The following is a 17693-nucleotide window of genomic DNA, read 5'->3' as shown; positions in this document are numbered from 1 at the left end:
TGATATTGCTTTATGTTGCTTTGTACAAGAGCAGAAAAAAATCATCAGGATATCAGTGAAAACTTTGAAAAAAGAATGGACACATTTTAAAAAAAAGGAATGAGTTGTAAAAGTTTTGAGATTTTAAAAAGACAAATTGGCAACTGTGTGTTATCTAGGTGTTGAGTAGCTCTCCATTTGTTAAGTACATGAAATTTCACTACATTTTTCTCAAATATTTGGGCACACAGAACTTATCCACTAAGGATTTATATGAAAAAATGTAAAGAATATTACTCTTTATTGCAATACTTCAAGAACAGATCAAGAGAAAATGTCTTTTTTTATCGAAGAAGGAAAATGAAAATTGGTGAATTTTTGCATACAAACCAAGTGGAAAGCTGCTCCATACCTAGTACATCGTGTACAAACGTGTACAGTGTAGATGAGAAAGTTTTTTTTGTTGAAAAGTAAGATGTCAAATCAGTATTTTTTTCTTACTATGTAAAATGAGGATAGAATACCCCATAGTTGTACATGTATATCACACTGTACATCCAGGTTTAGTACATTTTTAGTGAACGTGATCTGTGGAAAATTGAACATAATTGTCCATCGGACTTGCTTGTCTAGTTGTGCAAACGTGAAACAAATGTGTGGTGATACTACTGGCCTCTTGATTCTTTTCCCTCTTATCAGACCAAAGCAAGACATGAACCGGGCTAGACGTACTTGATCTACCTCACTCAGGCACGCTGCCACTGAAGTGAACCTCTCTCTATAAAAGTAAACATTGGAAAAGGACAGGTTTAATGTAAACCGAGACAGGAAGTGCAAGTGTTTTATTAGCCGCTGGAGGCTGTTTCCGCGACCAAGTCACTAACAGATTGGTGAAATGCTAGATGTCTCCGCGTTCGCCAATGACAGTTGTGATGTTAGCCAGATATCTCTGATGACTTCAAGTGTTGTAGCCTTCTTTTGCACATACAAGAAACAGTATACTTCGGCTAACGGCAAATGCCATAAAAAGACACTACATTTACACATTATTTTTTAAAATATACTTTGAGACTTGACATGGAATGAAAGTACTAAAAGGTTTTAGTTATTTTCTTGTTTATTTGGTATTTACATTATGATCATAAATTTGAACAGATGAGAGATATAACAGAAGTTGTCTTTTCATGCCAGAACAGATATTGACAAGCCCATTTGTTGCATTACTACCAAATGTGGCCTCCAACCTTGAAGAGAGGGTAATTGATTTTTGAAGTTGATGTCCCCCTCTGAATATTGTATCCAGTTCATGAATATGGAATGACCGTTTAGGAGTAAATTCTGCAATGTACAGTTACTTTATATGGTGGGTAGTGTGACATGCACAAGCTATTGAATTGGATTATGTGCCTGTATGGACTGATGTATGCAGCGTGCACAATGGTTTCTTTATGTTGTACGAGAAATCCATTGTTAGAAGGTTGTGTTGACAGTTGTCAGTAATTTATCCCTTTTCTGACAGAATGGTATTGATCATTTCCTATTTCAAGTTAACAAAAATCCTGGACAATTAACAAAAAGCTGTAATCACTAGCATGCACAGAGAAAGAATGCATTTGGTTCAGTTTAGATTGTCACTACATGTACATGTAGGCTACATGTAGATGTTACATGTATTTTGCATCATGTAAGGAAGGAAATTAAAGGGTTTGTACAGTTCTGGTCGAGGTGTAGATTTATTTTTTAACGTTTTGCGAGATATTCAGAAACCACTCTATGAGATGTCATAGAGCGTGCAGTTCTAAGGGGTATCAAAAGTTTATTCGATGAAAATCGGTTTTGAAATGGCTGAGATATCGAAAAACAAGGTGAAGCAAAGAGATCCTAATAAAGTTGTGGCATGTCGCCTTTTATTATTAGCACTTTTTTGGATATCTCAGCCATTTGAAAACCAATTTTCATCAAATAAATGTTGAATCCTTCTTAAAATTACATGCTCTTTCATATTTCATAAGAGGCTTTTCATTATCTCACTTAGGAATGTTCAAAACATGAATCCCTACCTCAACCAGTACTGTACAGTCCCTTTAAAGTACATTTTCATGCATGGGGAGAACTTGTAGAGAAACTTGACTTTGTCGCAGAACATAATAACTTTGCAAGGCATCATGTCAATTTACATCATATCAATGCCCCCCCCCCCCCCCCACACACACACACACACACACTCACAGGGACAAACAAGCACTCTAAATGCAGTCTGCTGGCAAGAGAAGTCATTCAAGCTACACATGATATATACAACAAATAGCACCCAGTTACAATGTAAATGGATGTTTGAGCATTCAGTGATCCATTACTAGTTACAGCCATGTGACTGACTACCCTGGCACTGTTCATACAGTGTGCATGTCCAATGTCCCCTCGTAATCAGAGATGGATTTACAAACCAGAAAGAAAGACGGGAATCGTGATTTAGGTGGGGAGGATATTCAGGCAGCCAGGGTTCAATCGTGCCTGGCTGGTAAATACACATCCATCTTGCTGTCACTGGTTGAAGTCGTGGGGAAAATTGAGAAGGGGTGGGGGTGAAGGGGTGGAGTTGTGTGGTAAAAAAAAATAAAGAAAGATTGTATGTATATTAAAGCAAAAGACGGAAAAAAAAAGATGAATGTTGCAGGTAGAGAACACACTACACTGTACATGTATATGGTGTTCACTCACAGTGTGTGGAATGAGTGGGCAAGTTTTTAAGGAAGCTTCAAAAAATGTCCTCGTACTGTGTTAATGTATTGAAAGAGACTGAAGAAAAATTAGTCCTGTCTTAGCTGACCTGTAAAGTAGACATGTTCTTAAAAGACTTAATGCTTCACAAGGGGCCTATGAGTGGTAGACACCTGTATCACTCATCATGCCTGATTCTAATGCTGATTGTGATAGACTCATGAACACTTCTGACATACACATGACGTGTACAAATTGTATACAAACGTATACGCTGTACATACTGGAATAGAGATACAATCTGTACACGCACTACACAATATACATAATTTGTATCGTGTCAATGACATACAAAAATGCAGTGCTCTGAAATGGTTACTTGCTTCAGAAATTAAATATTCATGAAAGCTGTGAATTATTAAATGTTCTTGGTAAGTGCTCAGGACACTAAAAATGCTCCATTAACAGGATTCCTCGGAACACTTTTTGCATGGTGTATGAACATCCCCTAGCAGGATAATGATTGATGGGTTTAATGGTTGATTGAATGTAGAAGTACATGGCTGAGTGAAGAGGCTGCTGTGTGATTTTAAAATGATCTATTAGGGTAAAGAGACATCATGTTATGTTTAATGAAATGTGACAAATTGAACTACTGTATTTCTCAAAAGAAAGGGTTTTCCTGTTGTATTTGCATCAGCCCAATCAAGGATGTGACATATTCTTCAGTATTATTCTATGACTGCAGGGTTCGAAATTGGCGATGGTCCGCTGGCCATTGGCCACCCAAAATCACGTCGGACTAGCTAAAAATCATAAAATTCTGAAGTTACTAGTCCGTCTGGCTAGCCAAAATATTGCTTCAGTGTCAAAATTGATTCTAAGTGGTCCGCCTGGCTAGTTAAAAAAAAAAGTTAAGTGCGACCCCTGGACTGTGATCTCAAAATCATTCTAAAAATATCAGAACATCATATGTCACATTTCTGGTAGTTTGTGAATCAAGCTAATGAGGAGTTGAAGACTAGTCCCGAGTATATTCGGACAGGTGTCTACAGTACAATGTTTGTTCTCCTAGCAGAGTCAGCTCACCCTCAAGTGACTAGCCACCTATTTATATCTACCAAACCATACAGTCATAGCCGTCAATACTTCTCTTTTCCTGTCATTTTCAGAGATCTGAGGTTTGTCATACGTCAGACAACTTTCACTCCAGACATCACTTCCTTTTAGGGTTCATTCACCTCCGAAGCCCCATAATTTTGTCAGGATAGTTTTAAGTTGTAAACAAGAATTGGACAGGAGAGAAATAACCTTTCAAGGGATGACACTGTTATGTTGCACCACCTTGGAGCTGTGACTCCTAGGCCCGAATTCACGAAGGTGGTACAGTTGAAACTATGGTTTACACCATGGACCATTTGTATGGAGCACCAAGTGTCGCATGGCCTATTTTGTTCCATATGTTGTCATTTCATTACGAAATGATAACATTTCTTCAACAAAACATGACTGATTTTGTAACAAAATAGGCCATGCGACACTTGGCGCTCCATACAAATTGTCCATGGTTTAAACCATGGTTTCAATGGTACCACCTTCATGAATTCGGGCCCAAATGTTTACTGCACAATAGCTCCCAGGTGGTTTGGGAAGTGTATTCACTAATACTGTACCAGCGATCTAGAGCAGTGTCCGGTAAAACCAGAAGTACTCACAGCATGAGTATTTTCGCAAATTGGAGCTGACAGCATCTTTCGCGGCATGAAATTTTCGCGAATTACTACTGCTGTTCAATACGCTATGTACATACTTATACATAGTGTCTACAGACAAGACCTTTTGCTTGCATTTTAATTTTGCAAATCTTGGCTCCTTGCAAAATTTGCAAAAATTTATAGTTTTACAGTACATGTACAGTATTATATTAATATCTTTTGATGTTTGTTTGTTTGTTTGTTTGTTGGTGTGTGTGTGTGTCTGTATGTGTGCAATTAGCAGTTCTCTATACACCTGCGTAGTTATTTGTACTCAACCTAATAATAACTTTACCAAATGCTGCACTTGATTTGACATCTCCTAGTGATATGGCTCATTTCTTCCAGACAATCAGATTTGTTGTATTGAAACAAGTACATACTGTTATGAATCTTTCACTAAAACTTCTTTCACAATAAATGTGAAACGTTTGCAGATAATTCAAAATGCTGATCACAGCAGTGAAGCAGACGAACACACACAAATCAATCCATGAGGTCGCTGTAACTATTTATTGATGCAAAAAGCTATAGACATTGGGAAAACAAATGTTTCGAACAGTTTTATATTAAGCTGAAGTTAAAACTTAAGTGTTGTGAATGATTTATGAACTAGCTACAAGGTTTGACAAAAGAGCAAAAGCTTTTGTAAGGGGCCATATGTTCTACAACGTACATGACAGCTGTGGTCTTATATATTTTCCTTGTTTTGCTTGTTTGTTTGTTTGTTTTCTTTCAAGTGGGGGAAGGGATGTGGTAATACATCGCCATTGAGGTTGTGTTGTGTTCCTTTGGAAAATAAACATTTGATTAGTTTGGGGATTAAGATTTTGTTCTGGACAAACTTTTGTTGAAATGACCTGATAATTGTACTTGGCACAGTGTGAACACACCTTAGCGTGATGTCTTCTACACACATGTTTGTTGTGGGCTTTCGTCCAGAGCGGTGATCACAACTTTTAATGGTAGAGTAGGTGCATTCACATTGAAGTTTCTGTGGTATTAAATGCCATGGTGATTTGTGTGCATTGATTTCTTGGCCATACACAGTGGTAGGAGATACCGTGGTAATTCACGTTGTACCATTTTCATTCATGAAAACCCGGTTTATTTTTGGTTAGCATTGTTTACACACATATTTTGTACAGGGAAGAGACAGGAAATGTATCTGGTCATGCATGAAATACACCACTTTTATGATCGATGGTATTTTTTGACACGATTCACACCCAAATCTTTCATGTGTACTTTGTGCAAAGTTTGAATTACATGTACTAGCACATACCATGGTACATTTGTGGCGTACTTCGTGGTGTACCCACATTCACATTACAAATTACCCCACGAAATACCATCAGTATTTCACTTTCAGTGTGAATGTACCTACTCATGTCACCTTCTGGAAGGCAATGCTGGTTTTATAGGTAGCTTGGGGCCGGGGAGAGAGTAAAGTTTGAGAATGTGGTTTAGTTGAGATTGTCTGAAGTGCATACGTGATGCGCTCCAGCCCACTCTCAGTGCCACTGTGTGGAAATGCCCAGGGTTCTGCTTTCCCATAGACAGGTGAACAAATAGGGAATAAATTGTCTTCGACTCTGCTTGTCACACCTCCCTCTCTTCCTCCTCTTTTCTCATCCTGGTCTCGTCTCTCGGTTGACGACGGTGGTTTCTTTTACTTCCCTTCTGCGCACGCCCCCGCCTCTTTTCTCCCTCTCTAACCTCTCCCCCTTCCTTTTGCCTACAACATGCTAAACATTGAGCAAACTGGCCACGAATTAGCTTGATCAACATTGATGTGGGAGCTTTTCCACTGACTGCATCTTCCACTGCCTGGGATCGAGGGAGCAACATAACTTTTTTTTTTTTGGTCTTACATGTAAACGAGTAGGCCTACTTGACTTGGAGAATGCTAGTATTGTTGCCTAAATCAATGTAAAGTACTGTAAAAAGCAATGTACAGGCATGCTCACTATCACTATCAAATTTGTGTGTTTGTGTTAGATGTACAATTATGTAGGTGTGCAGGATCTACATGTACACAATCAGTGCTGGAGATGGGACTAGGGAGGACAAATGTGACCCGCGACAACGGTTTCAGGCAAAAGTCGCAATAGCAAATTTCCTCCTAGGCGGGGTACAAAGATCTTTACCATTATTTTTGTCGATTTGGGTTTTTTGCAGAAATCGAATCTTTGATATGTTTTCTACATCTACACTAAATTTCGTAGCGTAAGACTACGTTTTTCCTATCGAAAATGGAATTTTAAGCAACCTATGTTGGATCGCACTCGTCAGTTTCGAGCTTCTTTCGAACGCCGCGCCAATATCCCCAGCGTTGCTACGGCGCAAGGTCTCGCATGCGATTGGCTGGTGCGTCGCGCACATTTACATAATTCGGCTTTCGGAGACACCAGTTGCAGCGTTTGGGGAATGCTTTGTCCACGCGTGCATAGGTGATTACATGCTCCATTGTTCTTGCTATAGTGGTTTATACGCTGTGGTGCGCGCTCTTCGTTTGGCTTTCTATCCAAACTAGAGTCTACAGCAATGTTCGACAACGGAAGTGAAACAGATATCATGTACGTAGCACGACATAATCGTGTGAAAAAAACAAACAAACAATAGTCTACTTGTACGTGTAGTAAAAATTATGACAGCAGACTGACTCAAGGGAAGGTAGATGAGAGGAAAGGAGAGGTCACATGAAATCAGTTATATTCAAATACTACACATCAAGATCGCACGAAACTAACGAGTCGTGTTTGTTTGTTTTAATATAATTAACACCACCAAACAAGGCAACATATGCACGGCTTATAAAAGCAAAACAAACAGGAAGCGTGACCTTTGCCAGCACTGTCATTTATCTGCCTTCAAAAGGGTCGCCAATGATAAAGTTAAATCAACAATAATGAAAACGTGATTTGTAAATGTGTGGATTCGCCATCCGCTCCTGTTACATGCACACGATGGTCATGGCGTGTGGATGCCATTGCGTAATGCGTGCACCATACACATGTACACCATACGTGCAATTATCGTATCCGCCATCTTGAAAGACGTAATGGTAAAACAAACCCGAGCGAACCGCATTGTTTTTCGGCTCCATACGCTGAGCTGCGAGGTAGGGTGCCCGGGAAATTTGACTCTCTCAGTGAGCCAATCAGAAGGCTATGTGGTTGCTAGAGGCGGAGCTTAACATCGATTGGCACCATCGTACGGATGGGTGATTCTCACCTCGCATCGCCGCTCGGACATTGTCTTTGAGAAAGTGGTGAATCTTCAAAGCCCGTTTTCTCGCAATTTTGTCAGGCTAACAACTTAAAAAGTACATTTTATTTCGCTTTCCATGCCCGCTTATGGTGCCGAAGAATGCAAGTGTTTTATATCAATGCAAAGCTTAGGAAATGGGGAATGTGATTCAGTGAAAAAATGATTTTTCAAAATGCCCGACTTTTGCCTGAAACCGTTGTCGCCGGTCACAAATTCTTTGATCGTTTTTAAAGCTTTCAAAACACTTGTAGGTCACAATAATTCGGTTGACATATTCCAACCATTGCATTCTGGTTGGGGAAAGTTTAGGTTGAGATTGTATGAACAGCATTATCAGCAATGCATGTCTGTGCTGAAATACTTAATTGAAAAGAATATGGCATTGCATTATGAAATATTGATGTCAAAGATTATGTTTGTAATGATGACATATATGATAATAATAGTCTCATTGATAATAACAATAACAACCAAGATAATAGAAGTAAAAGTTAAACAAATTATTTTTCATTTTCATTATTATTATTATTATCATCATCATTATTATAGTAATTTTAGTTTATTATCAATATCATCATTACTACTACTACTACAGATGTACTACTACTGTACATGTACTACTGGCTGTCATTTCATCAATATCATTTTTAAGTGATAATTTTTCAGGCTCCATTCAAAAGCGTGTTTGTATAAAGGATAATGTTGCAGTGATTCCTCTGAATGTCTCACACATACTATAAAACAGGGAATGTTTGCGTTCATTTAAATTTCGCGAGAGCCAAGATTCGCAAAATTAAAATGCATTGTGTGAAAGTTCAGGGGGCGTTTCATCAAGTTAGTCAGCGCTGACAAGTTGTCAGTCTCTGACAATCACCATGGTAACAGTCAGTGACCAGAGCATCTCAGCCAATCAAAACCGAGGATTTTGCTGAAATTTTCGGCGCTGACAACTTGTCGGCGCTGACTAAATTGATGAAACACCCCCCTGGTGTACACTTTACACAGTGAATGTTAGAAGCAACTTCAGAAAATTTCAAGCCGCGAAAAAGGCCGTTGGCTCCAATTCGCGAAAATTTCATGCCATGAAAATATTGTGTTTTACAGTAGTAGAGAAGTGTGAACATGCTCCAGCAGATATTTAGGTATACAACTCTTTGAGATGGAACCAATCACTGCACGGGATTCACAAGATTTGGAGCAATTTGGCTCGTATTGCACATTCCCACACTGAATCCTCTGTACTGGTGAGGTTCCTGAGTTTCTTGTCCCCCACCCCCCCCCCCCCCCCCCAAAAAAAAGGAGAAAGTAAGACAGAAATTGGGAAGTATAAAAAAAAAGAGAGAATAGTCCTGTCTTCTGTTTGTACACTCACAATTCCAACTGTACTAAATTTGATTGAAGGTAATGAGTATGTAATGACCTGATACTGTAAACGTCAATATTTTCGCGCGATTAATTTTTCGCGCTGAGCGGCTCGAAAACGTATTCGCGGGTTCTTAAATTCGCGCTCCGCAGCAGGTTACTTTACTGTAGTACACATTCACTGCTTTCATCCAAAGCCTCTGCTACATAGCTTGCTATGCCAGCGTACGACAAGCGACGTAGCGAGCGGCTCGACTGCGAGTACAAGCACTCAAATACGTAGTACAGCTGTGACTGTAGTACCGTAGTCACGGGGGAATGTAGCATCGGTGCGTGCGGTGCACACATGCATGCTACAGTACACAGCAATCTATCGTCTCTTCGCACAGCGTAAACATGCCTGTACATTGTACTACGTAGCAGTATCATCGATGAAGCGCACACAATTCATCCCGTTCAAAATGTGTATAGAAAATTGTGAAGATATATTCGCGCGTTTTTGAATTCGCGCTAGCCGAACGTAGCGCGAAATCCGCGAAAATTAATGTACCGCGAAAATTTCCACGTTTACAGTAATCCATAGACTAGTCCTGAGTATTCTGGGGCTGGGGTGAATAAGGAGTGTGTGTTATAGGAAAATCAGTCCATCTTCAACGGGTTAAAGATGTCTGCTGAATATTTACTGTCTTTGCTTTCTTCTTTCCCTCTTTCCTCCGTCTCCTTTCTCTTTTCATCTGTTTGTCTGTGTGTCTGTCTTTTTGTATTTCTTCATGTTTTTATGTCTCTCTTTCATACACTCCATCTCTTCCCACCTCCCTGCCTGCCCTTACCAACTCTGCTGCAGGCATGGGGAATTGGGTCAGGTGAAAGTACATTGAAGCATTGCTATGTCAGACTGTATCTCTTCTTGCCTGTGGTGTGCAGTAGTGTGCCTGCACTTTCCAACACTTTTGACAGGTGCGCCATGTTAACACATACTCTCCTGATGGGAGTACCTGGAGTCTGTTGGTTCAACGTTTGCCATGTTGGTTGGTTGGTCGATTGGTCTGTTGGCTTGGTTTTTGCCAGCCAGCCCGAGGGATGCCAATGCCTGCACATTGCTGTACGAACCCCCAGAGGATGAAAGAGTGCAGGGGAAACTGCCCACATTCAGCCATTGACCTTTTTATTTTTACAATGTGTTTTGTGTACTTGTGTACACATGCATACACTCACTCATGTAATTTGTGCAAACATATTCCGTAGAGTGGTGCATTCACCAGGGACGACTTGCTTGATGTGTTGTGTTGGCCTCAGAGTGGGTAGGCACTGGCTCGCTGCCCATATTTTCCCAATCAGTGTCATCACCGTTCTCTTCACCCAATTTAATTCACATACTCAATAATAAACAGGGGAGGAGGAACATTTGTAGTCTTGTCTCCAGCAGTTTGAAAAAAAAAAGCATGTTGGGAATGGAATGGTTCGGTGTGATACATGTAGGCCTACCTGGGCCATGTTTTATGAAGAATTATAATTGATTATTAGTTGATTTCTATCATGAGTCTATGGCAGGGTGTGTTGTAAGGAAATTTATAATCGATTATATCTCTGAATAAAGCGGTGCCCTGGTGCTTTGTTCTCATACAAAGATTTGATGCCGCTCCAATGGCATGCATACTATATTTCGAAATGATGCCAAATTTAGTAATTCTGCTAGGCACCGTCAAAGTAGGTGTTGCACTTCATGTGCACATTGACTGATTGTAGGCCTACATTGTCAGTACGCACAATGCAGCATGGCTGTGTGTTTCTTGTAGTTATGTACCAGGGAGGTGGAAAAGAGAGACCCTGGTTGTACTACTGCACTGCAGACCTGTCCAGTTATGTTCTTCTCCATCTATTGCTATCCCCCAGGATCACGGAGGACATTCCAGTATTTGCAGGCTGTCTCTAACCTTGTTTGTATCGATGTCCTTCAAGGGACATTCCAAGTTGATTGCCTGGAAGAAACGCTTGACTTGACAGTGAGAGTTCAGATTACAAGGTATACTGTCTTCATGTGTGGAGTGATAGGGGTGAATACTCTCTGAGGTCTTTCAGACTGCAAAGACTTTATTAGTAAACATGTTTACAAAGATGTTTCATGTTCATGAAGTAATATTTTGAAAGCAAACGTTAACCCATTGAGGACGGGCTGATTTCCCATAGCTGCTTGCCGGAGTGTACTCAGGACTCGTCCTCAATGGGATAATCATGGTTCTCCAAAAGAAACATAATTCTCTCATCTTGTTTGGCCAATCATGATCCGGAGGTATTTTCCAGTTGAGTATTGCTCAAATCTGAATGCCCACTGCCAGTCTACGCCTTCATTTGAGCAAATTCTAACTACCAGTTTTGGTGCCCTTGTTTTGTTTTCTTTGTGCAATTGGAAATGTAATGTTTATGAACTCATGTAGACCAAGCATGTTCCCATGAAAGTTAACTGTGTGTACGTGTACAAGGTAGTTCTCCCTCTGCTCTGTTAACAACCCCTTTTCAGATGTGTCTACTCCTATTCAGTCTGTTCTCCATGTTGCCTAGCAACCACAACCAGGATTAAAGGGATGGGGATGAAAAGCATCTAGGCTTTAGGACTACTGTACATGTAGTGTCAGCGGGACCATGAGTTGGATGTGACTCTTAAAAGTTAGTTCAGTGTGCATTACACTTTTAGGGAGTAGGCCACAGGTATGAAGTTGGGCCAAATGGCAAAAAAAGCAAAAACAATATAAGCCAAAGCAATTCCAAAGTGATGTGATATTGAATATTTTTAAAAACTTAAGAAATATAGGCCCAATCCGTCCATGTCCTAATCATGGACCAGTTTATATACTGCACTGATAAATTCTCATATACAGTTATATCTGCATGCAAAGATTATCCATGATAATCTAAAGCTCACAAAGTCAGTTACAACTGAAACATATCCCTCCACCTGAAAAAGATAAAAATTAGATTTTAAAAAATGCAGCTGTCAAGAAGAAAGCACAAAGTATGTAAAAGCAAGGATATTACATTTGTATGTACATGTACCTTACCGAGAATTTGGGCATGAAACACCAGAAGTTTCTGAACCCTGACAATCTACTTTATGTCTATGATACAAGTTCTGGTACACAAAAGAGCAAAGAGCAAGATATATGGGCATGCATGACTCAGTGTTCTTAGCATGTGTATTGCCTATGATAGTCCCAGCTCCCTTAAAGGGCCAGTTTACCTTTGGGAGCAGTGATTTTAAAAATGTTCAAGATATCACATTTGATGCATATGTGTAGGTCTGTTGTATCACAAAACATCCTACCATATAAAATTTTAGCAATAAAGCCTAAAATATAAGGTGATATCAGTATTTTTCTCAGTAAACCGTAACTGTAGACGGTTTAATCTGAAAGCATTCTTATTATAAGTATTGTTCAGATTTTGGGTATTTAACAATACTTAACATTGATTATACGGATTCAAATTTTTACAGTGGTTGTTTCTATCCCTATCTCACACTTTAGAACTACTTTAAAACACTAATGATGGGTTTTTGTTTCATCTGCAAATGGTAAATTATGCCTTTAACCCGTTGGAGTCCCGAGTTTGTACTCTTCAGGTATCTATGGGACTGTGTGTTATTAGAATAACAAAATCAGCTCCTCCACAACAGGTTCAGATTTAAAAATTGTGTCAAAGAGGGAGTGCAATATGTACCTAGGTATATGAGTGGTATGTATTAAACCCTATCCCCTCCCTCCCCCCCCAAAAAAAAAGATAAGTTTGAATACGTTTGTTATATTTGATATAAACACTTATGTTTGTACAATGCACCAAATTTATAGTAATCAAACAGTCATTGGTATTTTTCTCTCAGAACAGAAAAAAAGTCACTTGTAATTTTAACATACCATGTAGGGCCCTAAGTAGTAGATTTATTTGATTACAGCCACTTGGATTGTTCATGGTCTTTCAAGCAAGTTTCCATAATTTTTTTGCATTGAGAAATTCAATACAATCGTTTTGAAACCACACACTTTTTGGCATCATCAATCATGATGAAGACATTTTAGACTTTTCTGGAGAAAAGTTTCGTAGAAAAATTGTGCCAGGCTTTTGAAATGACTCAATAAGAAGTGAAGTCAGTATCGATTTGACTTGTAGATGCAGACATCCGTGGAAATATGATGTACGTTGGCTAATGCCACGAATTAAGTGTGCTGGGAGAGTTGTAACGGGTAGGTTTTCCTTTAATGACGTAATGGATGCGGGGCGTCGGTATTTTTATTATACGAGTCGGCCGCCCAGCAGCCAAAGCGGACACAGGCGACGGAGACTGTTGCCCCGTTGTGTTGATGGACTCGGACATCTGGTGTGGTGATCAGAAGTGACAGGAGAAAGCAGTCCTCTAGTCTCTCCCTCTCTTGGGATTGGCCAAAAGACTGGGAGATAAAATCCTGAAAGATGGACCGAGAGCGAGAGAAGGTGGTGAGGGGGAGAGGTAGCGGTGGAGGGGGAGAGGTACCGGTGGAGGGGAATTCTGAAAATGCCTTCGGCCTCAAGAAGGACAATGCCGACTTTTCAGTCCTTGGTTCGATGATTTTCGGTGGATGTGCCATCCTGCATTTTTTAAAGGACAAGTCCACTTTCGTATACATAAGGATTGAGAGAATGCAGCAATATTAGTAGAACACATCAGTGAAAGTTTGAGGAAAATTGGACAATCCGTTCAAAAGTTACGAATATTTCAAGTATCTGCGCAGTGACTGCTGGAAGAGAAGACTGACTACTACAGTTTATGATGTCACATGCGTACAACTATGTAAGGAAAATAAGAGAATTTCACAAAACTTTACTTTTTGAATAAAGTGCACATTTCTTCGACTTGCTACTGACGTATGTAAAGGGTAATATTATTCCCCCTGCCTTCTGAAAGAGAGAAGTCGAGTGTTCTTTTGTTATGCGAGAAAAATGGAAATATGTTGAATTTTCTTTATTCTTTCTTTATATTGTTGTACTCATGTGACATCACAAGCTATAGTGGCCTTTTCACCCAGCCGTGACTGAGCAGAAACTTCAAAAATTCATAACTTTTTAACGGATTGTCCGATTTTGCTCAAACTCTCACTGATGTGTTCTACTATTGCTGCATTCACTCAACCCACATGTCTATGAAGGTGAACTTGTCCTTTAAAGGGGGAGCTTGAGTGTTGGGGACATTTTTTTTCACCCAAACTCTCTATCTCGCTCGTTTCTTTTAAATGCAAAAAGGCCATCCATTTTATATCTTCCTTAGTTGTATCTCCCAGACAAATTTCTTCTCCTTTCGATCAGATTTGATCTGTGCAAAGACGCAGGGATGTCTCACTGAAGGCTTTCTCACTGTCGTGATGTGAGGCTAAGCTGCAGTGTCCTCTAAAGAGTATTACCCCCATTGAAGGTGAAAATGGGCCGTCCTTCCTCCTTCTGCTATGCCCAGTAAGACGTAGGTAAGAAAAAGATAAGAATCACCTGAGACCATTATGGATGTTTTCACCTCTCCAGACTCGTTGAGGGTCGCAGGAGACATTGCGATATCCCACAAGTGCGAAAATGTAGTCATCAGAGCTTAACCCGTTCCATACTGAATTCTGAAATCCCCATAGGGTTGATACGTAGATCACCAGGTTCCTGTATGAAACGGGTTAATTGTAGGCTGATGATGAGTCATGTATGTGTCTCAGGGTGTGCAGGTCTCTGCTGCAGCGTGACGGAAGGTAGCCTAGCTTTCAGACTTGTTCATTCAACCCTAGAGAGAGTTTAGAGGTGATGTTGCTGCGATATTGACAGAATGGCCTGCACCTGTGCACAGACCCGTCTTGCAGCATTCAAGTAGACACGCAATGCCAAACACACTATGTGACTACAAATGTACATATAAAGGACAAATGACTGAAGGTCAGACCAGAATGGAACTAATCGTGTGGAGAGTGAGCATAATGTGAGCGTATCAAAAGCCAAATCTATAGGGAATTAAGGATATTCAATAAAGGATGCTCCCATTTTCAGCCTCATCCGGGTTATTAAATAATGAAAATGAATTTCAGAAATACAATAAGAATCATGAATAGGATTTTGGGCAGAGTTTCAGTATTAGAAAGCGTAACCAGCTGAAAAGTAGATTTTGTGTTATTATTGTAGTACCAACAGCTAAAATCATACATTGTATGTTAATACTACAAACATGTATACTTACATGTAGGCCTAAGAGGGGAATGATGGGGAAATGGTCAGGCATTGGTTGCATTTGTAAATCAGGGCTGTGAAATGCAATGTCATCACTATAAAGTCTATGCCAAGTTTTGATTGTATCAGATAGGCCAATGCTCTGTAGCTTAAAAAGTGGATTGCAACATTGGAATCAAACATGCACTAATCCAAGATGCCCTATTCTGATAGCTGGAAAGTTATGTGTGAGTTCACTCTGGATTTCAAACTTCACTTTCTCTGCAACAGGGATCAGGGGGGCATTTCATGAAGGAACTTGTCGGATAAAATGTCCTAAAGTCTATTATATCCGACAAGTTCAGAGAAATCATCCAATCAGCTGGGGGGCATTTCATGAAACGTTTTGTCAGATATTTCGTCTGACAAAATGTTAAAAGCTACTGAAATCCTTGCATCTGATTGGCTGAGAGCAAATTTGTCCGACAAGTTGTCGGACAAAAATGCTTCATGAAATGCCCCCCAGACAAAAGAATTTCTCAAAACTTGTCGGATATAATCGACTTGTCAGATATTTTATCCGACAAGTTCCTTCATGAAATGCCCCCCAGGGGGGCATTTCATGAAGCGTTTTGGTCGGATATTTTTCTGACAAACTGTTACAAGCTACTGAAATCCTTGCATCTGGGGGGCATTTCATGAAGCATTTTTGTCCGACAACTTGTCGGACAAATTTGCTCTCAACCAATCAGATGCAAAGATTTCAGTGGCTTTTAACATTTTGTCAGACGAAATATCTGACAAAACGCTTCATGAAATGCCCCCCTGACTGGCTGAGAGCAAATTTGTCCGACAACTTTGTCGGACAAAATGCTTCATGAAATGCCCCCCAGAACCGATAGAAGACCTGTGAGATGCAACAATTGTCCATTTCTTGCAACTTGCTGGGGTACATGTCAAAAGGCTTAAATACCAAAGTTGATTTGTTGGTGCCTGGATGGCTACTCAACATCTGCAAAGAATAATGTACACAGCAAACCAGCATCAGTCATCTGTAATAGTCCCATGCCCTGCATTCAATGAGGAATACATGCTGTAATACAGTGACAAAACACACACAATCAAGTTATTATCATTAGAATGCTGCAAGCATCTTCAGTCATCAGCACTTAGTAAAAAGAAACAAATGTCTGTTCCATACCATGAATGCCACATTCTGAAAAAAAAAAAATCTCTTCCACATATTATGTAACTGTCATTTTACCATATTCATGCGTACATTCACCCCCAAGGTCTGTAAATGTTGATTCTTGCTGAAATGAAATGAAATTGAATTAAATGACAAGGGAGAAGTTGTCTTTGGTTTCTCTGTTGTATGTTTCATCTTCACTTCTATTAATTTGATTTTTTTTCTTCCTTACTGAATTCTTTCAGATTAGCCAACTGAGCGATCCATCAAGATTCTGCGCCCACAAATCATTACGGTGGCGGGGCGGCTGGGGAATAATGGCCGCGCCCCGGCCGGTGGCAGTGGGCGGCGGGCTAAGGCGACCAACAGCGGCTCATACAACGTGCGTGCACATGAGGTCGCCCGCGACAAGCAGGAGCGGCGAATGAAATGCCTCGTCGTCTTTCTAGACGACTCAGAGGAAATATTTGAAGTCGAGGTAAGTTTCATTCTAGAACTCACATCTTGACATTCATGCTACATGTATAATGATTCTAGCCAACAGTATAGGCCTACAATCTTCCAGCAGGTTTATCGGCGCTGGAATCGAGTGATGCATGGTACTTTTTGTTAGTGTTTTCAAGATCCCAGGGAGCTGTTTCAGTAAGCGGTTTTGCGAGCGCTCATCAGTTGCAGTAATTACAGTTACTGTGGCAGCAGCCAGAAAGCAACCAATTGACTGCAAGCATTTAAAATCATTGCTATGGTAACTGCAATTATTACAAGCTACAAAAATGATCAATATATTTGTGAAATGTGCTGCAGATTTTAGTGTAAGAGTGTTGTTGACAAATTAGTATCAGAAAAAAAAACCCAAAGTGTTGGGGAGTATTCAGACTTATTTTGTCATTAGGAACAGCTCTTTCTCTAGTCATTCTCCTGGTTCAAACTTCCTATCAAAGTGTAATACTCCTATTCCCCATTCCTCCACACTGCCTATGCAGGCCAATGCTATATATCTGTACCAAGGTTAAAAACTCAGCAAGAGCCTGCATCTTACAGCAGGTCGGAGATTTGTCACTGTGGGAGATTGTAGAAGCGTGCTGTACCGAAAACCGCTGCAGGTAACGCTGGGATGATTGCCATATGTGAATGACACACTTTTGCCCCCTGTTCCCCCCAGGGCTCCATACAACCATCAGATCATAGCCAGACTTACTACAAGACTGGCAATT

At 40.1% G+C, this 17693-nt stretch overlaps 1 protein-coding gene across 2 annotated transcripts in view; it reads left to right on the top strand.

Annotated features, from left to right (window-relative positions):
* LOC139733916 (tyrosine-protein phosphatase non-receptor type 4-like) overlaps positions 1 to 17693 on the top strand; it is a 199439-nt gene that overhangs the window by 16586 nt on the left and 165160 nt on the right. For both annotated transcript variants that reach the window (XM_071644730.1, XM_071644729.1), the window contains exon 2: positions 16725 to 16957. In XM_071644730.1, the coding sequence (XP_071500831.1) occupies positions 16904 to 16957 (54 nt within the window). In that variant the 5' untranslated portion in view covers positions 16725 to 16903. The remainder of the gene's footprint in view (positions 1 to 16724; positions 16958 to 17693) is intronic.

This window comes from Diadema antillarum, unplaced genomic scaffold (genome assembly GCF_040938485.1).
Source record: "Diadema antillarum isolate AM-2024a unplaced genomic scaffold, OU_Dant_1.0 seq00000503_RagTag, whole genome shotgun sequence".
NCBI classification, from domain to species: Eukaryota; Metazoa; Echinodermata; class Echinoidea; order Diadematoida; family Diadematidae; genus Diadema; species Diadema antillarum.
This window is presented reverse-complemented; position numbering and strand designations above follow the sequence as displayed.